The following is a 27,738-nucleotide window of genomic DNA, read 5'->3' on the forward strand; positions in this document are numbered from 1 at the left end:
GCCGGCTGCGGCCAGAGCCTCTGTGGGTCTCTGTCTGTCCTGCCCACTCTGGCCCAGGTGTCAGGTGTCCAGGGAGGTTTCCCTGCTCGGACCATCCTGCTTGGAGACCGGGGTGTGACCTCCCCTGCCGAGCGCTCCACTGTGGGAAGCCTGGACTAGACGTCCTTCCCCAGCGGATCCAAGTCTCCAGCTGTGAGGACACAGTCCCGTTTGGACAAAGACACCTGCAGGTGTCGCCTCAAGGGTCGAGACTTGCCTCCCCCGATCCGTGACTGCCCGAGAGCTAGAGGCGCCGGGAGGGAGCGGCAGTGCCTTAACGAGGTTCTGTTTTTGGACTTGGCCTCATTAGAAGTGATGTTCTTTATTTGGACACTTAGACCACTTATTAAAAAGAGAGAGAGAAAATAAAAGCACCTCTTTTGAAAAGCAGGAGTGATATTGTAGTTACCGCATTAGGAATTAACAGGGCATGAAATAACTGGCTGCCTCGTGGCTCCGCTTGCAGCCGTAAGATAAATAGGCGTTTTGCTCGCAGATGATGGAAAATATTTAAAATAGCCGACCACAAACATGTGCAGGGCCCAAATCAAGCATGGAAGGCAGCAGGAAGAGATGAGGGCACGGAGCTGGCCAACGGAACAGCCACGGAGAAGCCCGCCGGGCAGGAGCTGAGCTGCGTCTGTGTCTTAAGTAGGTGCGGTTTTCCTTCCCGTGGGTGTCTGTGTGGCTTCTGCCGTGACACGTCTTGACACCCCACGCTTCTCACGCACCCACAGGGTTCCTGTGCCTAGAATGTTCCCCTGTCGTTTCTGCACCAAGGGGGTGGGCGCCTGGCGACTTCTGACCCTTCCCGGGCATCTTCCCTGATCTTCTCTAGCCGGGGCTTCCTCAGGGAGGCGTCCCTGGACCCTGTGAGCGCCGTCCAGTTCAGGAAGCATTCTCGAGCCTCTGGTATTTTCTAGGTGCTTGGAAAGGCCTCGTGTGGGTCTAGAGATCAGGTAACCCATTCAGCAGGGCGTGTGGGGAACAGTGAAACATGTGTCATGCTTGAAAGCCTCACCGAGGAGAGCAGTGTCTGGGTGGGTCACCCCACAACCTGCCTCAGAGCAGCGGGGTCTGCCTCCATGTCCCCCCACACCCGTATCAGAGCCTCTCCCGGACTCTCAACTCGCTGTGCAGGTATTTTATCCCCATTGGCGGCACATCTGGGACTTGAGCCCAGGTCATTGGTCTCGGATCCTGCAGCCTCTCGCTGGCGTGGGGCGGTGAAGGTTGGGGTGCTGCAGTCCCCGGAGGGGAGCCGGCACACACGCACGCTGAACTAATTGCCTGAGACCTGGATGAGTTTTTGTAGAATCCATTCAAGAACAGGAATCCATAGCCTCTCCTTAATTTTTAATGACTTAGCATCCCTGGTGACATGATTCATACAATTAAAATTTTAACTAATAAATAGCTGGGCGCTCGCTGCGTTTGTAGCAGAGGCCTGGTCGGTGGCAGGTTTGCTTTTCTGTTTTCAGGGTGTCCCCCACCCCCGAGCCCCGCCGGTGAACAGCCGCAGCTGGGGTGGACACTCCGGGGGCCCCGGTCCCGTGTGCCCACCTGCCACGCCCTGTGGAAGCCCCACTCCCGCTAGGTGCTCACCCCATTTTTGCAGGTGATGTAATCAGTTTCATCTAAGGTCAGGAAACGCACCCGCGGACACCGGCTGGTCGGTGACAGCCCAGGGACTGAGGCCGGCCTGGGCGGCTCCAATTCCTCGGGTCCTCCTCGTTGCACCACAAGGGACCCCAAAGCCCCTCGAGCCCTGGAAAGTGTGTTCTTAGTCCTCGCTGCTCTGGGGGGAAGGAGTTAAAATTCAGCACTGTGCACCCAGACTCATTGTGCACCCAGACAGCCCTGTGCACCCAGACAGGGGTCTACGTAAGGTTGGGGGAAGCGAGGCTCTCAGGGGAGGGGATACCCTCGTCCAGCCCCGGGCAGAGGGGACGAGCCTGCACCCATCTGCCTCCACCCAGGAACCGGCTCTCTTGGGTCAGGGGGAGAAGCACGGAGCCCTAGTCCACCCCTGCTTGAGAGTTTGTCCTCCAGCACGTCCTGGAGGCCGGCCAGCCGCGTCAGCCTTCACCCAGGGGCCTCAGGCTCCAGGGACGCGCTCGCGGGGGTGAGGAGGCTGCGTGTGTGCTCGCTCTCCCTGCTCGGTGGCCAGAATCAGTGCACACGTGTACACACACACACTCACGCACGCACACACACACTCATGCCCGAGAGACAGGATGCCCAGGTAGATCTGAGTTTTAGATAAATAACGAACGGACCAGCCCCGGCCGACTGCAGGCTCTGCCCTCTGTCCTGGCCCCACCCGCCGCCCCAGCCCAGGGCAGCTTCCCGGAGCCTTGGAGACTGCAGTCTGCCTCTGTCTGCTGGGGCCTGGGCTGCGTCGCAGTCTCCAGGAAGTGAGTTGGTTTAGCTCCAGACACGAGATCGACGCGGGAAACCTACAAGACACTCGGGCCACAGGCCACTGCGAAGCCGAGAAGCCGCATCGGGCAGTTTGCTGGGGCCCGGGGCTGCCAGGCCTGGGGAGCCTCTGCCGAGCGGCCGGCGCCTCTCCACCTGCGAAGCACTGCACTGGGGAGCCCAGGGCCCGTGTCTTTGGAGCCCCCCACCGGGACCGGCCTGCGTGGACGGCGGGCCAGGACGGGCTAGTCCGGAGGAAAGACCTTTCCGTCCTCGGCAGACACAACGTGCAAAGGCGCTGCCGTTTCCTTGTTTAAACTTGGTTCAAACCTGGCTGAGCTGGCAGCTCCCTGTTGGAGGGAGAGCGGCGGACGATCAGCTTGGTGTGCTGAGCTTGACTGTAATTATTATCTTAGCAGCCCCTTAACAGGACTGAGATTAGCCCACGAGGGCAGGAATGGAAATTTTAGCAGATCCAATTACGCGCGAAGCCCTTGAACACCACTGTCAAAATTCACAAGGGCCCCTCTGTCTGGGTCCCGCCACGCAGCAGGCTCAGCGAGAGGCCTCGGCTTTGCGAGGTGCAGTGTGCAGCCTCGTCAGGAGCTGGGGCGGCCTTTTGAAAACAGGGTGTATGTTCCCATGCACCCCGCCGCTTGGTACAGACCGCACGCTTGTTCGCGCTTGGTAAAGACCATTGCTGGCCTTCGCTTGATGGAAGTGTCAGGTACTGACCCTCTGCACATCTCCAACATGACTGGGGACATGGGCCCCCCCCCGGCAGGGCTGGGGCTTGGCTCTGCGGGCGGGTCTTGCTTGGAAAGCTCGGGCCTCCACACCCGCCCCCTGCAGCTGGTGGGGTGAGTCTCTCTGGCAAAGGGAAACTGGTCAGGCCCACACCCTCTGCCTGCCTCCCACAGTCCAGCAAGAGCAGGGAAAGCAGAGGCGCGCCCAGGGCTCTTGCTCTTGCCGCTGGGAGGTGAGAGGGGCCATGGGGTGGCGAGCCCGCTGCTCCTGGGTGAGGCCACTTTGGTGACGGCGGCGGGCTTGCTGCTCCCGAGCCGCTGCCCACTCCGTCCCTTGGCCCCAGGCTGGACCTGCAGGGGGAAAACGCGGGACTCCAGGCCAGACCATCTCCCCTTGTCTGTCTCGACCCAACACCTGGCAGTGCTTGGTGCCCGACAGGACGCCCCACTGAGCCCAGGGCCACCTGTAGGTGCCAGCGTAAGCACTCCCGGGCCGGCTGTTGGGCCCCCCTCTCCCGCCCTCCCCCCCAGCCCGCTGCAGGTGGGGGTTTACTTACTTAGCTTTTAAGCTTCTCTTTCTTAAGAAAAAGTGCAAAGGAAAAGTTCAAAGGCCGGCCTGGCAGTTCACGGCTCAGCCCCATGGACCCTTGAAAAACATCCACCTGCCGGCTGGGGACCTGTGGGCTGAGCCCGCCCTGCCCTGTTCCGCCTCTGCAGACCCAGAGGTTGGTGAAGCGTCCTCCCTCCAGGCAGGGCAGGACAAGCCCACAGCCCGTGGTGACGTCCCAAAGCCGCCCGCCGTGCTGATGGCTGGAGTGTCAGAGTCCCCCTGCTCTCTCTCTCCCGGACCCCAGGCAGATGGTCAGATCCGTAATCTTTCCCATATGAGTCTAAATCGTGAGACCCCAAGACTCCTACGTCCCCGATTCCACTTGGCCACGTGCAGCTGAAATGAGCCGGATCCTCTCCTGGGCGCGGCACCGCGACGCTGACGAGACCCCTCATTGCCCAGTGCTTTCTACCCGGAGCTGGGCCTGAGTGTCAGTGCGCTGCCCTGCTCGGCTCCGTCTCCCCAGAGGCTGCTCTCTGGTCTCCCCCCAACCCTGTTATTTTTCACAGGCAGGATCGGCTTGGCCTTCGGCAGGGCTGACCCCCAGCAGGGAGTGGGTTTTGCTGCTGACCTTTAATTCTTTCATTGCTGTGAAATGGCGGAGTGTGGAGCCACAACCCCCCACCTACCACTCCCTCGGTCTCTTGCACCGGTCGTGTTTGGGGGATTCACACCCCCCAACACTGAAGGCCCCCTAAAGAGGATGGAGTGGACAGTGCACCCTTGCACAGCCGGGGCTCCGTCTACGTGTCCGGGTGATGGACTGGACCTGAGGGGGGCCGGTCCATGGGGCAGCAGTGCCCGTGGGGGGGTCAACAGTGGCCTGTGCTGCTGGGGACCAACCCCGCTGTGCCTGCAGGGCGCTTCTCTCCCAGATCACGGGGTACGTCAGACACGAGCCGGAATGATCGAGAACTAGAGCAACGCGGGGTCTGGGCTGTTTCTCCCCCTTCACAACACCTGGCAATAAAACTCTCGGGCTAAATACCAGATGAGCGTGCGCCGCATTATGGGTAGTAACTTCGTCTATAACTTTTTTAAGCCCTCCAGATGGAAGCTTGGTGGAGAGGCGGCGAGCTCGGGAAAGGGAAATGAAAATAAATGCACTAAGAAATAAAGAATCTGTTTTTTATACTTTCTTCTGCAAATAGTGTTTGCAATGACATATTGTGAATGGACTGAGTTATAACAAAAACAGAAATGAAACAGAGCTCGGGGGTAGGGAGAGCAATTGTTACACTTACTTTAACTGATATAATGCAAAGCAACGCTTTTTACACTCAATTAGTTTGCACATTGTGTTGGACACAAACCAGAATGTAGAACACTTTTGGGTTTTGTTTTTACATGATTAAGAGAGATGAGATGAAATAAATTCAGTAAATTACCTTCGTTCCTAGTCAGTTGGAGATACTTTTGTTTCTTCGTCTCCCCCCCGTGGTGGAGTGAGTGAGACGTGCCACTTTTGCAGGGGAGGTGGGGTGAGCCGTGCCCCCCCCCCATGTTGATTCTGAAACAAGCTGGTCCTCCCAGAGATGGACTTCACTGAGTTCTCCCCTCTACCTGCAGGCCACGTTCTGCTGCAGAAACAGGGTGGGCTTCGAGCTCTTTGCACGTCGGTGTTTGCCCGTATCCTGCGCTTTGAATATTGGCAAAGGCTAGTAGTAGCTGTGACAGAGGCGAACGGATGTTGGCAAACATATAGGCAGCAAGCGTGTTTCTAAGGCTGTGTATTTCAAGATTCTTGTTTAATTTATTTTGCTTAATTATCCTTTCTTGCATTTTTAATGCCCCTAATATGATAATATTAAGGATTGCAGTGTGCGCTTATCTATTGCTCATTTTAATGTGTGTTAGATAGGAGAGCAAGTGTGGGTGGCTGCTGTGAGCCCAGAACAGATGGACTTGGGGGGGCCCTGCCTCGTGTCTCCCCGTGTGTGCAGGAGGATCCAGGAAGGGCTGGGTCTTCACGTCGAGTGATGTGGAAAAGTGTCTCTCCAACTTTAATGTGTGTGCAGGACCCCTGGGGTTCAGGCCCCAGGGTGGGGTCTGAGATTCTGCATTTGGGGCGAGTTCCAAGGGGATGCTGGCACTGTTGGCCAGCAACTGTTTGGAGGGGTGAGGAGGGGGAGACATGAGGGAGGGAAATGATGCTGTTTGAAGCCCACTGGCTGAGGGCCAGCTGCTCCCCGCACCTGCTGGCTGAGCCGACGCCCCAAACAGGCACCGCCACAGCCCCCCCCACCCCGTCGTGGAAGCTGGGGTTGTGGCCCCTGGTCTGATGTCTTTTAAGATTGCATTTTCACACATGCAGAAGAAAGCTGCACCTGTAATGTTCTCAACGATTCTGTATTTTATATTCAAAACCACGAATACTAATAAGAAAACAATGGTAGAAACCTGTTAGGTATAATATCCAATTATAATTATATTTTACTCCAAAAGGCATGTCAAATAAATAATGTAGTTTATGTTACTTCTAGAAAATGCAGCAGCATTAGTTAATTTACATAAATTATACAACTCATTATCTTTGTTTATAAAAAGCCTTAGCAATATTTTGGCTTATGGATCTAAAAGGGAAGGAAAAAAAAATCCCCAGATTTCAATTCGGTATAATTTCCCTTTTCTGCACAGTCACCTTTTTATTTATTTACAGAAAGCGCGTCTGTTTGACAGAGCCCCCCAGATGACTGGCCTTTCCTCGTGATGAATGGAATGCATTAAGTCTGACTTTTGTTTATAAAAAGCCACATAAATACAAGTGAATTAATCCAAGCATCCAGAGAGGGAGCTGGGCTCAGCCACGGCGTCCCGCGCTGCCCCTGCCTCCCACCCGACCGGGCACCCAGCGGGCAGGATGGGGGGTGCTGCAGGGACCCCGGAGCAAGAGCCTCCTCCGCCTCATCTCTTCTGCCCAATAACTTCTCCGGCAGCTCAGATCAGGTGCTGCTGTGCTCCCCCCACCGCAGCAGCCATCCAGAGCGGCACCCGGGCCGGGCCCGATTCCTGCTGAGGTGTCATCCTGGAGTCTTAGTACGAAAAATGCCCCTCGCAGTAGCCCGCTGAGACTCGTGCGGCTTGCTCGTTGACCTGGTCTTTTAGACAGAGCGCCTGAAAAACTTACACCATTCAAGCTAGTCTCACCTGTTTTGTTTCACGTCTCTGTTGCTACTACAGCATTTAAAATGTGGCTGGTTTTCTGCTGTGCTGGGCTGATCCCGCCAACCAAGAGCGGGAGGCTGGGGTCACTTCCACGCAGGCCCTCGTGGACACGCTGCTTCTCCTTCTGCCAACCCCCCCCCCCACCCCAGCCCCAGATCATGGCCCGCTCGGCAGGGGGGAGTGGGCGAGAGGGGAGGTCTGCCTCGATGGTGCGGCTGGAGATTTGATGGGTGCGAGAAGTGCAACGTGAAGGAAGGAAACCAGCCCTTGACCAGCTCTTGTCTCTTGATCGGGCCTGGTCGCTGCTTCAGCTAAAATGTTAAAGTCTTTGCCTGGCACCGAGGACGCCCGCCCCCAGGTTACTGCAGAGTGGGAGCTGTGGCTCCGGCTCCTCGGCATCGCGTTCGCAGGCTCATTAAAGCGGCGAGAGGGAGGGCCCCTGCGGCGAGAGAGGCAAACGTGATGTCATCTGTGGGCAAACCCCTGCCCTACGCGGTGGCAGGGTGGCTGGGCTGCTGGTGTCAGAGTGTTTGGAATGGAGCCCGGCTGTAAGGTGGGGTGATCCCCAAGGCACAGCCGGGGAGCCCAAGCAGACCCCGGGGGGCAGCAGGGCCTTTCTTGCTCTTACCCTTCTGCGGGGTCCAGGGAAGTGCTTTGTCCTCACAGCGCTTGGGATGGTGGAGACAAGCTGATCCCTCTCACTCATCAGCTGTTGATTAATTAATTAATTTTCCCACCCATCCCTTCATTCCAGAAGCATCATGATAAGCCCTCTGAGGGCCCGCCACCTGGCCAGGTGCGAGGGAGGCAGCCAGGGAGAAGCCCAATGCGTTCTCTGTCCCCTTGAATCCCTCAGCATGGTGGGGGGCGATAGTCAGGACAGAGGGGAGCCGTCTGTGCCCAGGACCCCTGGGAGAAGTGCTGAGGATGGCAGCCAGGCTGGGCATGGCCTTCAGTGCTGCAGGCCAGGGCGAGGCAGAGGGTCTAGTGACTCAAGGATGAAGGGTCTCTGGTGGGAGGGCCAGGGCAGAGCTGGCTCAGCAGACAGGACAGTGTGAGACACCGCCCGGGGCCTGCAGGAGTGGGCGGGAACAGAGACGGAATTGCAGGGGCGGCGCCAGGAGCCAGGTCTTGTGGGGGCTGAGCTGGGTAAGGGTTTGGACTCTGTTTGAAGGGTCACAAGAGTCTACTCGTGGAGTTTTAACAGGAGTCCAGGAGGTGGCCGGGAAAGTTCTGGATAGGAAATTCAGTCCTGGGCTGGATAATCTGGTCATGTCACCTGATCCATCTGGGCATGTGTTTCCCCATCAGTGAAGTGGAAAGGCTGAGGGAGAAGAAGTGAGGTGGGCCAGGATGGTCACCAATGCCGAATCCTGCTTAAAATGCAGTGATGTCAGGGGGAGCGCAGTCTTTTTCCTTCATGGAGTTGAGTCAGGATGAATTCTGGATTCTGTGAAGTCTCTAGCTTTCATGTTTATGCGTTTTCTGGCCTCATATTGTACAAGACAGCCCCATCCTGGACTCTGTCAGGACCACTGTGGCAGGCCAGGTTCTAATTTAGTAGGCATGAGGGCGGACCTGGGCATTGGTGATTTTGTGAGAGCTTCCCAGGTGATTGATCCTGAGTCTCAGCCAGTTTGCTGATCTCCTGGGGGTTGTGTCTCTATTAGGGGACAAAGAGGGTCCCTGGAGCCAGGTGCCTGAGACACGCGAGTCTCTTGGGACCCCTCCAAGTTCAAATATCTAGACCTCCCGTGAGACTGAGAGTCTGAGTTTGGAAATAACAAAACCTCCCTTTGGGCAATGGGAATCTGGTGCAACCCACAGAATAAACACATTGTGCACATGAAGGGATTTCTGGTAGGTTCCTGTCTCTCCAGCAAATTCTTTGCTGAGTAGGCCAAGGGAGTGCTTGTCATGGCTGCTGATGCTGGCTTGGGGCTTGGGGGTTATGATGCAGCAGGGGCATTAATGATGCATCTTCCTAACTGCAGCCCCCCCCCCCCACACACACACATACACACTGCCACGAGCAAGCCTGTCAAATACCTGCAAAAAAGCTTAAAAACTAAGGAGAGAGCAAAGTGCTAGTCTGACCTCCCATTGTCCTTCTCTAGAAGTGCCCAGACACTGTGGTGGCAATAGCAGAGTATCTGGTAGCAAATTCTCATCCCACCCCAGCCATTGAGATCTCTGCATAAATATGTGAAACACCTGTCTGAGAGGAGCAGACCATTAAGGTGAGCCCTGGTTTCTGGCTGAAGGTGTTTTCCAGGTAGCATCAGAGTGGAGGTAGAACATGGCCATCTGGCTGAGTGAAGGAGATGGGAGATCAGAGTTTGGAGAGACCAAGGCAACTGGAATTTAGAGGGGAGATTACTGGAGAGAAGAGAGGGCAACAGAGGGAGAGGGCCAGGGTTTCTGCATGGCAGGCCCCATGGAGTCTTTGGTTCACTGTGAGTTGAGGATGTAAAAGGTGAAAGTTCATGATGCCTGTCAAAGCTCAGAACTCAAACAGAACCGGGAGGTGTTCAAGTTCAGACTAGGCTGTGTGAAGAGATGTTATTGAACCCCTGGGGCATTCAGTAGAGACCCCAGAAAGGTCACACCTTAATAATAGAGCCAGGGCCTCCCCTGGTGGTGCAGCGGTTGAGCTGGGCTGTGAAGCTGTCCGCAGCCTCTGCAGCGCCGGTTCGATCCCTAGCCCCCGGGCGAGGGTCCCACATGGCGCGACAGACCTCTCCTGTCCCGCCCGCTGCTCCCCTCAGCAGTGTATTTCGTCAGTCTGCTTGTTCTGTTCCCCACTTTGGCTCTGGTGAATTCTCTCACCCTCCTGTGCTTCTGACTGTACTCAGTGCTTGTATAAATAAAGAGATAAATAAATCTTTAAAAAAAAGAAATAATAGAGCCAAACTCTCCCTGGAGTAAGGACACTCTAAACCCCCTTGCAAAGCATGAAAACAAACTTCAAAATGAGCAAGCTGATCTTCAAGTGCTGGCATAACCAAAACCCAACATTCTTTAAAGACAGCAAAGCACACACTCCGCAGTACACAATTCACAATGCCCCACATTCAGTAAAACAAATTACAAAATATATAACAAAACAGGAAATTATAACCCCATCCAGGATAAAAATCAGCCGATAGAAATGGCACCCACAACACAGATATGGAACTAGAAGAGAAGGACTTTGAAACTGCTATTATAAATATCCTCCATGATTTAAAGGAAAAGATAAGCAATGTGAAGAGAGAACCATAGACTAGAATAAAGAATCAGGTACAACTTTTCGAATTGGAAAATAAAACATCTACAGGGAAATTTCTGTAGATAAGTATATTAGTTATCCATTGATTTGTAATAAATCATCACAAACTTAGTAGCTTAAAACAATACACATTTATTCTCCAACAGAATCTGAGGCTCAGAAACCACATGTGGGTCAGCTGGTTCCTCTGTTTCAGGATCCTCACAGGCTGCAGTGGACATGGAGGTCAGGGCTGAGGTCTCATCAAGAGGCTCAACTGAGAATGTTGCTTCTAAGTATTCTTGGCTGTAAGAATTCAGTTCCTTAACAGATGTTGGACCAAGGGCTTTAGTTCCTCACTGTCTTTTAGCCAGAGGCCACTTTGCCACATGGACCTCTCCAATGCAGCAACGTGTGTCATCAGATTCTACAGCTGAAAAAATAATCCATACTGTTTATACCAAATGCCCCCAATAGATCAAACTCTAGAGACGGATTAGTAGTTTTCTAAGGCTGGAGGGGTGTGTGTTGGTGGAGATAGGGAGTGACAGTGAGTGGTCATATTTTGTGTGTGTGTGTGTAGTGATGAAAATGTGTGAAATTAGATTATGGTGTTGGTTGCATAAGCCTGTATATGTACTAAAAATGTGTGTACATTTTCAATGGGTAAACTTTTTGTGTAAATTATAATCAGTCTTAAAAATAAGATAATTGTCTGAAGCAAAAATCATAACAAGATACAGAATAAAATATTGGACAATAGCAATACAAAGTAAGCAGAGGAAGTGACAGTGTCTCCCTGAAAGGTGCTTACATTATTGGTAAAGTACTATTATTTGATGTTGGAACAACCACTAAAAATGAAGAGAAATAGCCAGCAAGGCAATAATGGAAATAAAATGGAATAGTCATAAAAATAAAGTAAAAAAAGGAGGAAAATCAAACAGGACAAATAGAAAACAAATAGCTAGATGGTAGCGAAAAATCCAAGTATATGCATAATTATATCAACTGTAAATGGCTTAAACATGTCAGTGAAAAGCTAGAGATTATCAGACTGCATGCAACCGCAAGCTTTCTACAAAGAAAGCACTTTAATAATAAAGGCAGAGATCGGCTAGACGTAAAGAGATGGAAGAAGATATAGTGTATAAATACGAATCACAAGAAAGCTAAGGTGACTGTTCTATAAAGCAAAGTAGACCTGAGGACAAATATCAATACTATTAATATAAAACAGTGGCATTTCATAATGATAAAAGGGTCACTCAATCAAGAAGACTTACCAGTCCTAAACGAGCACACACCTAATTACACAGCTTCAAAATACGGGCCAAGGTGGCAAAGCTGAAACAGGAAGAGATAAATTCACAAGCAGAGTGGGAGATGTCAACATTCCTCTCTCTGTGATGCATACAACAAGTAGACAGGAAATCAGTAAGGACATTGAAAACTTGAATAACGCTCTCAACCAACTTGATCTAATTAGCATTTTTGAAACAAAAATACCCAACAATAGAAAAATACACATTCTTTTCAATTGCACAGAGAACATTTACTAATCCAGAGCATATGCTGTGCTGTAAAACACGGCTCATTAAATTTAAAAGGATTACTATGTTTCTCTGACAGTAACTGAATTAATTTAGAATTTCTGACATAAAATATATGTATGAAAATTCCCAAATATTTGTAAATTAAGCAATCTACCTCTAAGGGCAAAAAAAATAAGAAAACCATGAAAAAATGCCTGGAAAATATTTTTAAATGAATGAAAATTAAAACATCACATATAAAATTTGTGGATTCAGCTAAAGCAAATCTTTGAAGGAAATTTCTAGTTTTCAGTGCTTATACTGAGTTCTTATGTGATATTTGTATTTAAAATAAATAATGTCATTCGTATGAACAAAGTTTTAAAAACGGATCTAAACTTTCACACTAAGAGACTGGTAAAAGAAGAGCCAATGAAAATATAAGCAAGTGGGAAAGAGAGAAGAGCGAAATACTGGGTTGTCAGAAAAGTTATGGCACAATTTTTCTATATTTTTCAAAGAAAAAAAGTAATGACTTTTTCTGACAACCCAATGAATTAAACAGCAGATAGGTAATTTGCACATAGACAGACACTTTGTAAATAGACAAAACAAAAAGCTGTCTCTGCAAAGATTAATAAAATGATAAGTCTATAGCTAGTCTCATCAAGAAAGAGAGAAAATCCAAATTATTCACATCACAAGTGAAAAGGGATGCATCATATATAGCTGCTATTCAAGTTAAAAGTAAAATAATGAGCTAGCACAATGACTTTACAGCAATAAATTTGGCAACCTGGATGAAATGGACTTCCTTGAAAGACAAAAATGATTAAAATTGACACAAAAAGAAATGGAAAATCTGAGTAGTTCTATATTTATTAAAGAAATTGAATTGCTAATTTCAAAACTTCCCATAAAATAACTGCTTCCCAGGAAATTCTAGCAATCATTTAAAGAAAAAGGAACGCCTATCTGACCAAACATTTTCAGAAAATGTGGAGAATGAAACACTTCTCAGTTCATTTTGAGACCAGAATTTCTCTGCTGGCAAAACTATTACAGAAACATAATAGAAGAGAGAACTATAGACCAACATCTCTCAAGAATATAGATATACAAATCCTTACCATAATATTAGCAAACTGAAGGTAGCGCTGTTATAGGACAGGGAGAGGGGCAGCCCAAACCCCGCAAACCTGCCTATTCTACATGGGTTCTGCCATCCGCCGCATCAACACAAAACATAGGACACTTTAATGGGAAGGATCTTTAATAAAAACTAGGAAACAATACAGGTAAGGCAAAGAGTCTAGTTTCTAAATGAAGCACCCAAAGTTACCCATCCCCTCGTGGGTAAAACTCCATCCATATGGGGTCGGCCCAGAGCAAGGCCCCAAAGCCTGCCACGAGTCTAAAACATCTTCCAGTGGGGACCCACAGAAAAGGGTCACAAACAACCAGACAAGCCCGGAAGGAAAAGAGCAAAATCAACATCCAGATAAAAGCTGCCATTGTCACCTCCCCACGGGTCTCACCCACATCTGTGTCACCCAGTCCACGACCAAAAGACAAGCGCAGTTTCTTCACGTGTCTCTAGGCTCCATGCGCGCTCAGCTCCACCCTCCCTTGGGTGGGGCAGGGAACCTCCCCCTTTCCTGGGGACCACCCTGTTACAGTGCTATACAAGAAGAGTAATGCACCATGATTGGGGGGTTAATTGCTGGTGTGCAAGGTTAGTACCACGTGAGCAGCAGTCAATGTCATTCGCCTTGTTAAAAGAACAAAGGGTATTGACCGTATAATCATACAGTCATCTCAAGAGGTGCAGAAAAAATATTAGACATAATTCAATAGTCACTCTCGATGAAAAGAATCAGGAAACTAGGGAGAGAAGGGATAGTCCTTAATCTGATAAAGGCATCTATAAAAAAAAACCTACCCCTAATGTCGTACTTAATAATGTATTATTTTACTTCCCCTTAAGATCTGGAAATGACCAACATTTCCATTCTTATCACTTCTATTCAATATTGCACTGGAGGTCTAGGCAGTTCAGTAAGCAAGGTGAGGCATAAAAGGCACACAGGTGGGAGAGAAAGGAGTAGAACTCATTGTAGGTAACGTGTGTGTATGTACATATATATGTGAAATCTATAGGCACCATACAGATATATATAAGTATATACATGTTATCTATAGATAGATGTTATCTGTGTTAGCGATATGTATAAATGTATATGTGTATGTGTATATAATGCTAAGGAATTTATGCAAAAGACTATGCAACTAGTAGATAAATTTAAGAGGCCTGCATAATCATTAATTTCAATTATTAGCAACCAACAACCAGAAAGAAACACTCAAGAAATGCACGATTTAGAATGTCATAAAACACTTGAAATATCTTAGGACAAAATTGGGAAATATGTGTGTGCGCCATTGCCAGGAGACATTAAGAGAGCGCGTGCTTCAGGTGACATTTGCCTGGTGTTGCTTCGTGGCCTCTGTCAGAAATTAACAAGCTGGTTCTAAAATTTATTTACCACCTTAGAGGGACCTAGCATGGCTGAAAGTATTTATAAAAATATAACACAAAGTTAAAGAGTGACTTTATTCTATCTTCTTTTCTGGGATGACCAGCCAGGCACAAAGGGGGTGCGAGAGAGGCTGGGGCAGTTTATGCTCACAGGTCCTAGGAATTGGGGCACCCCCCTGCATGGTGTGGAAGGAGCGCCCAAGCCACCCTTTATTACTATAAGCACTTTAGGGTTGGGGAGTTTGAATAAATTCAGGGCTCTGAGCTCCTGGGAAGTGCTGGTTGCCTGGTACCTGGCCCTGGGGTGATGGGGGGTCAGGGGTGGGGACAGGAGTCTATGCCTCAGGGCCCTGCAGAGCAGAGGTGGGAGGGTTGGGATGGTTAGTTCACATCAAAGGCACTATCCTTTGCTGCCTACAAGGGTTGGCTAGCCCCAGGGGGCAGTTTCTCCCTAGAAAGAAAGGTTTTAAGTTTCAGTTATGCAAGATAAGTGTGTTCTGGAAACTTGCCTTAGGGCTGAGCCTAGTATTGCTGCTGACCCCATATTGTGACTTCACATTCACTAAGGGAGTTGTATGTGGTGTTCTAACTGCATAGACACAGTCGTGATCTTACCGTGATAGTGGCAGTGGGTGGGGGGAAGCTTTGGGAGGTCACAGATATGTTTATGGCCTCCTGACGATTCCTTGGGGGTATTTTTATCTCCAGACTCACTGGGTTGAGCACATTAAACAGGAATTTTTTTTCACATCAATCACACCTTAATACAGTGGTTTTAAGATGTCAAAACATCATAATATGCAGAAAATCAAAAGCATAAATAGTACAGACTCATTCCTGAATTGCCTCGTGGTGGCTGGAGTTTCCTAAGAAGCCCCCTGGCCCCCCGATGACTTGGAGCAGGTCACCCCTCCATCTTCATCATCTCAAGATGAAACCACTTTTCATTTGTTTACAGTTTCAAAATGGATATTGACTTATTCCAAAGAAGATCAGGTCATATAGAAAAGTGGGGAAAGGATTAAATTCACCCTAAATCCCATTGATAAAACTGTGCAGGGCCACGCGCTGCAGAACGTCCCGCACAGAGACCCGAGCACACGGTCACCCCGGGGAGGGTTTGAACTGTTGGCACGTGGTTCTCTGTGATGTGAGTTACATCCGTGGGACACCGTCTGCTCAACCTTTGCTCTCTCTTCGGGCACTGGGGACATTCCTAGAAATGGAACCGTCATGCTGGGCTAAAGTGTGTCCACTTCAAAATGTGATCCAGTGGCCAGGTGATCTTGGGAGAAATCGTGTGGCTTGACCGATGCACCTGCTGTATTTGCAGCTTAAACACTCAGCCCCGCGGCCCCGGGCCAGGCACAGGGCTGCACACACGGGCCGGCCGCACACATGTGCTGGCTGGAGGAAAGAAGCTTCCCGGCCTGCCCTTCATTTAATAACAGCAACAACAATAATAGTAATAATAATAATAGAGCTGCCGTTGAAAGCTCGGTGCTTTCCATACACCCTAGTTTCACAACAGCTCCGAGGTTGCCCGTGGACGAGGGCCTAAGAAGGTCCTCGTCAGCAAGCTTCCCTCTAACGCCAATCTTGGGCTTGAACGTGGAGGTTTCTCCTGGTGGCCCTGGGTCTGGAGCTCATTATCTAGCAATTTACCCTAGAAATATTGAGGTAGCACTTTCCAGGGCCAGGAGAGGAAGGTGGGCCAGGTCCCTGCCCTCATGTTTTGCCCAGCCCAGTAGGGGGGCCACAGTTTCACCTCCTAATTGTGTCACAGGGCTGTGACAAGTGCCCTGAAGGGAGAGCAGAGGAGCCAGAAGATCTTACAGCAGGAGAATCTTGTGCAATCTGAGCGGCAGGGCCATGACGGTCAGGGGGTGGGTGGGGATTCCACAGCACATGCAAAGGCACTGAGGTTGAGAGTGGGGGGTGCTAGAGGCGGTCAGTGCAGGGGGCGCAGAGTGGGGGCTGTGCAGAGGGGAGGCTGATGGGGGTGGGAATTGGGCCTTGCCGCCTCGGAAGGCTGTGCCTAGGCCTTGGGGCCGGTGGGAGCCGCATAAGTCAGGGATGGCGGCACCTCACTCAGAATGTCACTTGAACTGTCTCGTGGAGGCCAGCTGGGGTGGGCTGCAGACCCAAAGGGACAGGGCAAGTCATCTTGGACACGCTGCTCTCTCTCTCTGCTTTCGGTTAGCTTTTTCTCTCCTGTTTTATTCCGGGCCTCAGGCTTCAGAAGTAAGAGGCTACAGATGGCTTGGGCCTTCGAGTGTGGAAGCCAGGGGATCAGCGGCCCCGAAAGCTGTCATATGTCACCCGAGCCATCGCTCCACAGCAGCAGCACTTCCCGGCAGAATGTCAAGCAGCCTGGCGCCAGGAGCAGCTGCTCCGAGCGGGCTGAGCGTTGTCAGAACACCATAAACAAAACGGTCAGGTTTCTGCAGTGCCCCTCCTGGCCTCCTCTGTGCCCCGCCCTCCCGCAGGCTGGGCTACTTCTGTCCACAGCTGGTTTCGGTGGTTCCAAAGCCCTGGGTGCGAGGCTCTGGGACACGGTGAACCTGAAACGCCCCACGGCAGGTGCGTGATCACGAGCCCTCCCGCTGGCTGTCCTTGGAGAGAGGAGGCCCCGGCACAGCCTGGGGTGCCGCTGGGACCCCTGCGATGCAGGGCACAGACTTGCCCAGCAGGACCCCCAGGTCCCCGGAGCCCCCAGGTAGGAAGGGCAAGCAGAGTGTATTCCATGCACGCAGGCTGGTGCAGGGGGCGTGCGCTGCCCGGGAAGGAGCCCGTTGCTGTAGAGACCCTGCAGGAGCTGTGCGGCTGCTCGGGCCACGCTGGCTGCTGTTATTCCTGTAAACGTCAGAAACGCCTGGCCTTCCGGGAATCCAGACCCAGACCCAGTGACCGTGACCTTCCTGGCCCGTGCCCAGCAGGGTCTTGCCACCTGGGTGCCCGGCCCCTCCCTCCTTGAGTACCCCCTGCCTGGCGGCCAGTCCCGGGACACCCCTGGTTCAATGAATTGTGCCCACCAGGGGGGTAGTCCTGAAATACTCTTAGAGATAGCCCCTCCCTCCTGCCCCCCCGCCACCCCCCACCCCCCCACCCCCTCCACCGCTCGCCAAGGGATGCGGACATGGTTCCGGAGCCCCCTACTCATGTGGTAAGACCCTCTGTCCCAAGAGGGCAAGTGCGGGGGTGGGGGCTAGCGAAAACCTGTGACTTTAGGAAGGGGTTTCTGCAGGAACAGCACAGGTCGGACGCTCAGTGCCCTAAGTGGGATGGGCCCCTGGCCCCCGTGGGTGTGGGGGCGAGCAAGCAAGGCAGGTTCTTCTTGGGGACGTCGCCTGCTAATTGCCATGTGGCCCAGGTTGGCAGTCACTGTTCAGGTAATTGCTTTGTAATTGACTGCATCACCTTCTTCCTGTTTAATAAATAGCAAGAATGAAACCAGCCTGCGTGTGTTGGGATTGTAATTCAAATCCCATTGACTAGGGCGGCGCATTTTTCATTTAGCATGTAAAGGCAGTTTCTATGTAAATTATTTCAAAAGGTTCTCCATGGACTAATGACATTAGTGTCTGGATGGATTGAAATTGTCTGAGTAATTGATACTACAACAGTGTGGTGCGTCTCAGAGAAAGAAATTGGCGTTGTAACTTGTATACTTTTTTTTATTATTATTATTAAAGCCAAATTAGGAGAGAACTGCTGAAAAGCAAAACCAAATATTTTGTAAACAAGAATCCAAAATGTGACACATTTGTTTTGACGGTTGGAGCCAAATTTTTTACAAACACAGAATTAATGAATCCATTGATGACTTTGCTACAGGAAAATCATGATGGCTGGGAAGGAGAGAGGCCTCTCTCCTCTCATCCAATCAGCCATTTCTCTTCCTGAACAGGGGGACCCCCCCCATGCCAGTCCCCCTAATGGCCGTAGAAATGACAGCACAGACATTCCTTCAGTTTTAACAACAGACGTGTAACTTTCTACTTATAACCAGGTAGACTATTAATCTTGCCAGCCAAGTCAAGAATCTCTTTAAAAAAATGGTCTTCTGGGCTTCAGGAGTGTAGACAGATATTTAATAAATTGAAGCGCTTTACAGTTCATGTGTCAAAGGCCCGATCAGCCACGTGGAGAGAATAATTGTTATGGAAACAGGAGCAAAACCTTATTCCCAGGAAGGGACCTGTCCTGGAAAATTGAGTCCAAATCCCACGTGAGTCAGAAGCTCCTGCAAAGAAAAGGCAGGGTAGCAAAGTAGAAAAACAATCAAAACCTGGAAAATGAGTGTTCTTCAATGAGAGAATTAATCACACCGAATTAGGAAAAGTATTAAAACAGTTTCAGATTAATGCAGACGGTGGATATCAATACAATCACAGCAGCTTAATTTGGTATGAGAAGGCATCTAATGAAATATTTTATTATCACTGTCCATTCCATTTACCAGCTTGAATTTCATGGGGGTATTAAGTGGTTTTTAAATTATCATTGCAAAATCTTCCAAATTTACATGGCTTGTTTTGGTTGTTTATGGAGAAACACTGTATGTGTGTGTGTGTGTGTGTGTGTGTGTGTGTTTAATGAGTCTAATTCAAATTCCTACTTCGTAGAGGAGGTAAGAGCCAGCTCCTCGACCTTGCCACCTGTGCCAGGGACAAGCCTCTCTCTGGTCTCTGCCCTGGGGGCCAGGCCTCTTATGCTTTCCTGAGAAGGGCTGCCTTGAACCAGAAGTGAAGCTGCTCCAGGGGCTCTCAGAGTGGAGATGGCCTCCAGGACATCCAGTTCAGCCCTGCGTTTTGCAATCAAGCAAGCCAATGGCCAGTTATTATAAGAAGGGATTTTTAAAGACGCTCATTTCTGTGAATTCTCTGACTCACCAGTGCAAAAAAAAAAACCACCCAGCACCCGGGAGAGGAGCTCCAGATGGCGAAGGGCTAAGCTTGCTTCCTAAGGAGCCTGTGCTCGCAGCCCCTCCCTGCTGGGTCATCGCCCGCTCCTGCTCCGAGCACTCTGCAGGCTCTGGAGCCAAGTCTGTCCTTCCCTCTCCTCCATGAAACCTCTTTCTCCTTCTCATGGTCCTTGGCTCTCTTAACTGGACCTGGACCTACATGCATGACCTCAGGTGGCCGGCAGGCACAACCTCAGGAGGCCTGCGCGCACAACCGCAGGCGGCCCTGCCTGGTGATTCCCACTGTAATGAGTTCAGTGGTGCTACCCACTCACTCCTCCTTGAGGCTGAATACTTGGTCGCATTTAATAACAGCTCATCCTACCCTCCCTGATACCCTTTTCTCTCGGTGTCCTCGACCCAGAAAGCTGGGTCTCAGCAACCTCTCTCGCCGCTCCTTCTCATGCAGGCTTGGTTGGAGATGGAGAGGGAGCCCACTTGAGGCCTAATGAAGGTGGAAAAGAGAGAGGGAAGATGGGCGACCCCTCCCTGGGGGGCCCACAGCTCAGTGTCTGCATTTAGGGAATCAGGGTAAAGCGTGTGTTTTATTGCCTTGGGCTGTGGGGAACAACTGAAGTTTTTGAGCAGGACAAAAATATGACAAAATGTCCCCAAGATTTATGTGCGACGGTGCTCATTACGGCCGTATTGATAACAGTGGGAATTTGGAGCAACCTGACTCTCCAACAATAAGGACGAGTTGAATAAATCATGGTGCCCTACAGATAGGGTTGAATAAATGATTATACAGAGGCGCCTAACGGAGAACAAGAGAGAAAATGAAGCGGCTCCAATCCCGGCCTCCGATGGTATCAGCTCTGCTGTGGAGTCCCCTCCCCCGCGGCGCACTGGCCCCTTCCTGCAAACTCACTGCACCCCGACCGTGAGCGCTGCCCCCCTGGGCCTTCGCGCAGCTTTTCTACCTAATACTGTGTTGTAAGTGGTTTCTCATGTCCTTGAATGTTCTTTGCTCTCCTGACTGCGAACAGCTGTCGGTTGTTCTGGGGTGCTGCAGTGCGCCCCAGAGTTGGAACAGAGTCCTCCCTCCCAGGCCTCTCCTCTTCCTGGTCTCCCCTCCTCTGTGTCCACTGCTCCATTAGCACCTGCCCAGACCTGCCTCCCCTGCCCCTCCTCCCTCCTCTGCGCGCCAGACAGGACAGCTGCCCTCCCTGCCTCTCCCGTTAGGCTCAGCAGGTCCAAGGTGAACGCGTGACCTTGGTCTTCAAAGCCTCCCTTTTGGCGAAAGACACCAGCATCCAGCTATGCAAGTCGGGTCCCCATGCGTTCTGCCACCAGCCTCTGATCCATGGGAGCCTGATTCCTTCGATCCCTTCACCTCCTGCAGCTCTCAGATCCCCTCCCCCCACCACCGTGCCCTCCCTCCCGGGGGGCTCTCTGGCTGTGCTCCTGTCCCCACCATTCTCTGCTGCTGAGAGGCTTTCCACGAGGTGCAAACTCCAACGGTCCCTCCGTCCCAACGCGGGCGCGGTGTCGGGTGGGGTCCCGGGAGCAGTCCCGGCCCAGCCCTGTGTCCTACAATTCAGCTGTGACACGAGCTCCCGGAGCGAAGGGCAGATCCCAAGGCCCAGCCCTGGAGGCTGCGGCCCCTGCAGGTGCTGGTTCTAGGTCCAGGTTGTCACCCCTGCTTCCCACAGGAGGGGTCTCCGAGACCCCCTAAAATGGGTTAATCCATCACAAGAGTGACTCACACAACTCAGAGAAACAGTTGAGTAGCAGGTCACCAGCTTAGGTGACGGAACCTGTGGGGCGAGGTGTGGGGAAGGGCCCGGAACTTCCACACCCCCTTGGGAGCACCCCTGGCCCCAGTCTCTGTGGTGCCCAGCCCTCCCTTTGGGTTTTGGGGGAGGCTTGCTGCATAGGCAGGATTGTTTAACCCACTGGTGATTGGTTCCACCTCAGGCCCTGTCCTCTCCCCAGAGGCCTGGGGGTGCCACTGAGAAGCCTGCTTGGTCTCCTGGCAACAGCCTCGTCCCGGGGTCTCCCCCATGAGAGACACCTTTGTTGCTCACCTCAGGAAATCCCAAGGGCTTTAGAAGCAAGGTGCCAGAAAAGCGTGAAGACCAAACAGACATTTCTCATGACGATGTCACACCCTCCTTCTATCTCAGGAAGAGATTTAGGATTATCTGGCTCGAAACTGGACCCCAGAGCCAGACTGCGGGTTGGGTCCCCAAGCTCCTCACTACCTGCGATGCCTCCTGCGCTTTACCTCGCTTGCTGTCTTCTGGCACAGCCGGTTCCCAGGTCCCGGGAAGAGGCCGTTCCGTGTTTGCAGTTGTCATTGTCACGTTGCTGTTGTTACCTGTGAAGTAGGGCGTGTAGTGAGAGACAGCGGAGCTGATGCGGGGAGGTGTTGCCAGGTGTGGCCATACCCCGGGCCCCTGCTTTTGTGAGCTGCTGCTGTTGTCCCGCTGGCCTCCCCGGCACCACGCACTCTCCCGACTCCGTGCTCCACGCTCAGCAACTCGTGCTCGCCACCGTCCACCTGCCGCCCACCACAGGGCCTTGGCACACACGATCCTTGCGCACAAAACACTTCCCTCGCCTTGCCGTCTAATTAACGCACTCTTCAGAGCTCGAAGCTACTTCCTGGCCTTACTGACCAGCTGGGGCCACTCCCTCCAGGAGAATTCAGAGCACGTGTCCAGGGAGGGAGAGCGTGGAGTGATGCCCACTCGGCTTTCCAGTCGTGCGTGGGGGAGACATAATTCTAGCAGACTCCTGGGAACCCCCTGCTCCCCACCTGTCCATGGTCGCCCCTGGCAATGCAGCCAAAGCTCCTTCTGGCCAGGTGGCCCCAATGGCCAGGAGCCTGGGGACAGGAGTCCCGCCTGTGTGTGCCCCAGATGGAGTCTTTGGGCAGCTTTCTCCCCGTCACCCCGGCCCCATCAGCACGGCTGCTGCGGGGATCCTGAGGATCAGCCAGAGACTGTCGGCTGTTGTGCTTTTCATTGGAGAGGAGGCGGGCACCTCCCCATCGGGTAATTACAGCCCAGGCGACGAGCTGGGGCAACCTCAGGCCAGTCCGAGAACACGCTGCAGAGGGGGGTATTCCGACTGGCTGCGAGACGGTGTGTGACGAGTGGGTCAAGGGCCCGCTGACAGCGACTCAAGGGCCAGCCGCGGCTCTCTCCAGGCCGTCAGGGGGAGTCGCCTCACCAGCCGATGGCCCGGCGGCTCTTTGAAACACTCAAGGGCTTTTCCTCTTTCGGAAATACAGACACGAGGGCTACGCTGCTGAGCCGCTGAGCTCTCTGAGAGGCTGGCGCAGGGAACGCTCCAGCCGAACAGCACACGAGGGAAGCCAGTGCTCCGGGGGGCCAGCCCCCCGATCTGTCCCATCTTATCATGAAGCCAGGCAGCCACACGCCCTCCTTTAGGGAACGCAGGGCCCCGGGAGGACCCATTAGGCAGCCCCATTAGGACCTGGCCCGGCAGCTGCCGTGATCACATATCACTTGCCCTGCATCCGCTGATTGCCGAGATCACGACAGCGGACCCGGCACCAGCAGAGGCTCGTGCTGCAGGTGACCACACATGTTTCCAAACCTGTCACAGATTCACAGGCCTCATGTGTTTCTTTGCACATGGACAGGCCAGGAGAGACCTGGCCTCTAGTGTGTTCTCCAAACAGCTCTCTCTGAAGCTGCCAGCACTGTGCTGCCAGCACTGTTCAGTGCCACTGAACACCAGCTCCATGCTGGGCTCTGGGCACCAATGCCACCTCACCTTGGCCTGCAGGGAACCGCACAGCGAGCAACCCATGGAGAGATGGGCACCTGAGTGTGGGTGCCCCCCACACCCCAGCCCAGGGAGCCTGTCTGCAGAGGTGCCCCCATACCCCAGCCTGGGGAGCCTGTCTGCAGAGTACCATAACCTAAGACTGGATGTGATCATCACTGCTGTCATCTGACATAACCCTCAAAATGGGTCTTGGCTCACTGTGAGGGTCAGGGGCATGGTGGTCACCCTGGAGCAAACAGCCCCCAGCAGGCCTGGTCTCCCGAGGGTTCTGCTGGTGTGTGCACAGCTGCTCTTGGGCTGCGTTGGGCTACCCTGGCCAAGGTCCTCCACCTCAAGCCCTTCCCTCCTCCTCCTTCGTCATCATCGTGGCTAACGGTGCTCCTTGTGGTCTTGGTCACTTGCCATGGAAGCACATAACCCTCCAACACCAGTGGCTTGATTGCTTGTCACTCACGTTACAACCTGGTAGTCAGGGCCCTCTATGGCGAGGCTCTTCTCCTGGAGTGACTCAGGGATCCTGGCTCCTTCACTGCCTGGCACCACCGCAGATGCCTTACTTCTCAGCCCCGGGCAGGGCAGAGAGAGGTGGGTTAGGAGTCAGGCATCCATCATGTTTACCCTCATGCTACTGGCTCCAACCCAGTCATGTGACCAGCCTAATGGCAAGGGATGCTGGGAAATGTAGTCTTTGCCCAGGAAATGACATTATGAACATCTGGCCGGGTTCCATCTTGGGTATATCATCTCCCTCAATTTTCTAGAGTAGCCCCTGGGCTCAGGGTCAAGATTCTCCTTATTTGTCCTGACGTCCAAAGAGGATACTTGACTTACTCCAGTTAAGTGGTGGAGCCAGGACTCAGGAAAGGGGGTGTGTGACCCTCCAGTCCACCTTCATACTGAGACACACCACAGTGCAAGACTGCAGTTCCCACCTAGAGCAGCTTCCTGACAGGAGCAGGTTGCTTTTTGTCCCAAACCTACCAGAATGTTCTCCTTTGCACTGGGATATTCTATTTATCTTGTTACTAGGCCTGAGGTTTCAGAGTCCACGTCGGATCTGCCCCCCAGCATTGTCCTTTGTGTAACGGACACTTACTTAGCAAGCCGGTTGAATAGAGCAACTACAGCATGAGTCATGAAGTCAATAAAGAGTTTTGGGTGACGGACATGAGCAGAGAAGGCCTGGAGGAAGGGCCATAAGCTTTGAGGCGTGAGGAGGAGCAGTTGCTTAATTGTGTTCATGCCACAGAATCACGAAGGGAAAGACGGGAAGAGAAAAGAAACCAAGAGGTTATTGATGCCTTGAAAAGCTCAATAAATGATGCCTGGAGGCGGCGTGGAGTAGTGGCTGGAGGTGGTTGGCACAGAACTCTCCTGTCAGACGTCAGGTGTTAACGGGAGAGGTGGAATGGTGGAGTCAAAATTGGGGGAAAGACTGAGTCTTCCACGTGTGTTGGGGGGAGCGAAAATAAGAGAAGGGACAAGAGTGACAGTCCAGGGAAAGTTGGTGTTGAGAGTAAGACCCAGAGGACCAAGGAAGGCAAAAGCTTAAGGTAACCGATGAAGGATTGACCTTGGGGAAAAAGGAGCACCCCGTTTCCTGACACCCGTGAAAACGAGCATACACATTGACAAAAGGAGGGTGCCTCTCTCTGTACCTCAAACCTTCATGGATTTTGTGGGCCTATCGAGTTAAAGAGTGTCTCCCCCACCCCAAGTCACATCTGCTCAGAACCCCCGAAAGTAACCTGTTTAGGAAATAGGAACTTGACGGAGTTTATCAAGTCAAGATGAGGTTGTACTTGATTAGGGCGACCCTAAATCCATTGGCTAGTTCCATCATCAGAAGAGGGAAATTTGGGACTGGACAGAGCTGGGAAGGACTTGGCCGCAAGCCGAGGATTGCAGGCAGTCTTGGAGGCGGACGAGCCAGGAAGGCGCCTCCCGAGCGAGGGCGGTTGGAGGGTCAGGAAGACCACAGGGCAGGTTTTCTTTGATCCTATGCAGACCGGGTAAAGGAGGAATCAGAGTCCTCAGTGGTTTTGCAGGTTTTTATTGGGGTTTACCAGGCATATGGCAGGCAGGGGTACTGGGGGGCTGGGAGGCTGGCAGGCAAATCCTCTGCTGGCCCCAGCAAATGCTCTCTCTATCTGGGCTCTCTGGCGTTCTCTCCGCTTCTCTGCTCTTTTCATTCTGCTGCTTCTCGGCTTCTTGGCTTCTGCTGGCGTCCCCATGACGCTGCCCTTAGAAGCCCAGTCTCAGCCCAGGTGAATCCCATCTACCTAGGCCCACACCCTGCTCCAGGTGCCTCCATCAGGCATGCATTCAGGACCGCAAGGATCATCATCTATCCTGATGGCGGGAGGGCAGAAAAGCCTGGTATTTTTCCTTACCCTACAGCGGTACTGCCCCACCTTGGTTTTGAATTTCTGGCCTCCAGAACTCTGGGAGAATCCATTTCTATTGCTTTAAGCCTCCGGTTTGTCCGCATTTGTATAGCAGCCCCGGGAAGTGACCCAGCTGAGGTCAGAGCTGCGTTGGAAGTAGCAGGATGCATAGTGGCCGTGAAGCGTGTGGCGTTTGCGGCACAGCCTCGGAAAGGGGAAAGGCAGGTGGCCTTCTGCTGACTGGCCTGGCACTTGTGAAGGGCTGGGAAACTCCAAGTTTCCCCCTCTGAAAGTGCTTTCACTCAGCTGGAGGTCTTCTCCCACCTGCCAGCCAGGCTTTCTGGAGGTAGGTGGTTAAAAACCCACCATCTCTCCCCTTCCTGGTTGCCTGTGGGCTGAGCGGAAGCAGCTCCGACTGGGAGAGCCATAGGTGGAGTGTGTTAGGGCCTTCACCTGCCTGCCCTTCCGGGTACCTGCCTTGCGTGTGGGAAACGTGTGTGATTTGCTGGGCAAGTGTCACACCCGGAGTCAAGGTAAGGACACTTCACATTTCCAAACAGATGGGCCAAAACTGCCGTCTTCAATGCACACATCACCTTAATCTTCCAGCCCCTATCAAGGTAAAACTTTAATATTTTCTCCACATTTAAACTGACTGCGCCCCTCAGCCCTGGTCTCCTGTGCTGGTGCAAATCCTTCCCGTCCATTTTATCATCTTCCCTTCACCATTCACCATCATCTTCATTTTCCTCCTCCTGCCTTTATCTTTTTTTAAAAAAGATTTATTTATTTATGCATACAAGAGCTGGGGTACAGGCCAGAGATGTGGGGGGTGAGAGGATTCACCAGAGACAGAGTGGGGAAAAGAACAGGCAGACTGACTGAAATCCACTGCTGAGGGGAGCAGTGGGGAGACAGGAGAGGTCCACCGTGCCATGTGGGTTGCTCCCTGGCCGGGGATTGAACTCGTGCTGCAGAGGCTGCAGATCGCTTCACAGTGCGGTGCTTAACCCCTTGCACCACCAGGGAAGCCTTCCTGCCTTTATGTTCATCATTATCTTCACCCCACGTTTATAGTGAGCTCTCACTTGTATTTTTTTTAAAAGATTTATTTATTTATTTCTACAAGCACTGGGTACAGTCAGAAGCGCGGGAGGGTGAGAGAATTCACCAGAGCCAGAGCGGGGAGCAGAGCAGGCAGAAGGACCGAAGGACACTGCTGAGGGGAGCAGCGGGCGGCAGGAGAGGTCTGCGCACCATGTGGGACCCTCGCTGGTGGCCGGGGAGCAGCCGGGGATTGAACCAGTGCTGCAGAGGCTGCGGGCAGCTTTGCAGCCCAGTGCTCAACCAATGCACCACCGAGGAGGCCCTCACTTGTTGTATTTTAAGTTTATCACCGCGCTCACTTTCCTCACAGGTAGAGGACCACAGAATAGAGCTCGCCATCATTGGAAAAATTTGTGCTGTCACCAGATTCCTTTTGACTTGGCCATTCTAGAATTCCCTGTGACTTGGGAGATGAGGAATCAGTCTCCAGGGCCCATTACCCTCCCAGGATGGCTCAGCGGTCAGTGACCGTCAGAAACTGACCCTGAACCCGGGCACGAGTGTGCTGTCTGTATCGTGGCTCCGTCTAGGCCCCCAAGTCCACAGTCACACCGTCCTGAGTCGGCCGTGACCGGATCCCCATGCTGGGCATGGAAGGAGGTGGGCAGTGCACTGTGGTGCTGTGGGTGGGGGATGCAGGATCTGGTTTCTCCTTGGGGTGCCCACTGAGTGCCCTGGGGGCTCCCACTGAGGGTGCAGGCACCCTGTCCCATGGCTCGGAGAGGTCAGGAGAGCAGGCTAGATGCAGGGGCGACTGTGTGTTGCGGGGTTCCCTTCAGGCCGGAGCTGGGAGGCTCAGTGGGGTTGTGCCGTGTGAGGGGCCAGCTGGCTGGGGAACCAGCACCACCCAGCTCTGCCCAGGAGCATGTGTGGTGCAGGAACACGGGTAGCTCTGAACTTCAGCCTCATCTGACATGGCATTAACCTGAGGGTTGCTGAGAAGAGGCCTATGTTAATCACCTGGCTTTGGGTGCAGTTTCCGGTAGCCTCCGTTTCTCTAATAAAACACCCCCCTCCTCACCCCTCAGTGGTCAGCATCGTCCAGGCCCCAGTATTTCCTCCCGATGAATTAGCTGCAGCTGGCGCGAGCTCACTGGGGCTGCTTGAGTTGCCTGGACGGCACCACCCCGTGCTGGGTCGTGCTTCTCCCCTCTGTGCTGGGAGGTGAGAAAGGGCAGAGGTCGCAGCTCAGGGACTGGCCACAGGCT

The 27,738-nt window shown here is 52.5% G+C and overlaps 1 protein-coding gene across 7 annotated transcripts in view; it reads left to right on the forward strand.

Annotated features, from left to right (window-relative positions):
- The window catches only part of CAMTA1 (calmodulin binding transcription activator 1), a 637,675-nt gene that overhangs the window by 322,467 nt on the left and 287,470 nt on the right, over positions 1-27,738 (forward strand). The window contains exon 6 of one of the 7 annotated variants that reach the window (XM_054691791.1): positions 16,541-16,863. The exons of the other annotated variants lie outside the window; for them this stretch is intronic. Coding sequence (XP_054547766.1) covers positions 16,541-16,732 — 192 coding nt within the window. The 3' untranslated portion in view covers positions 16,733-16,863. Of the gene's footprint in view, positions 1-16,540; positions 16,864-27,738 lie in introns of those variants that run through there. 7 annotated transcript variants of the gene reach the window in all.

The sequence above is a fragment of the Talpa occidentalis genome, unplaced genomic scaffold (genome assembly GCF_014898055.3).
Source record: "Talpa occidentalis isolate TD23 unplaced genomic scaffold, MPIMG_talOcc4v2.1 talOcc4.9, whole genome shotgun sequence".
NCBI lineage: Eukaryota > Metazoa > Chordata > Mammalia > Eulipotyphla > Talpidae > Talpa > Talpa occidentalis.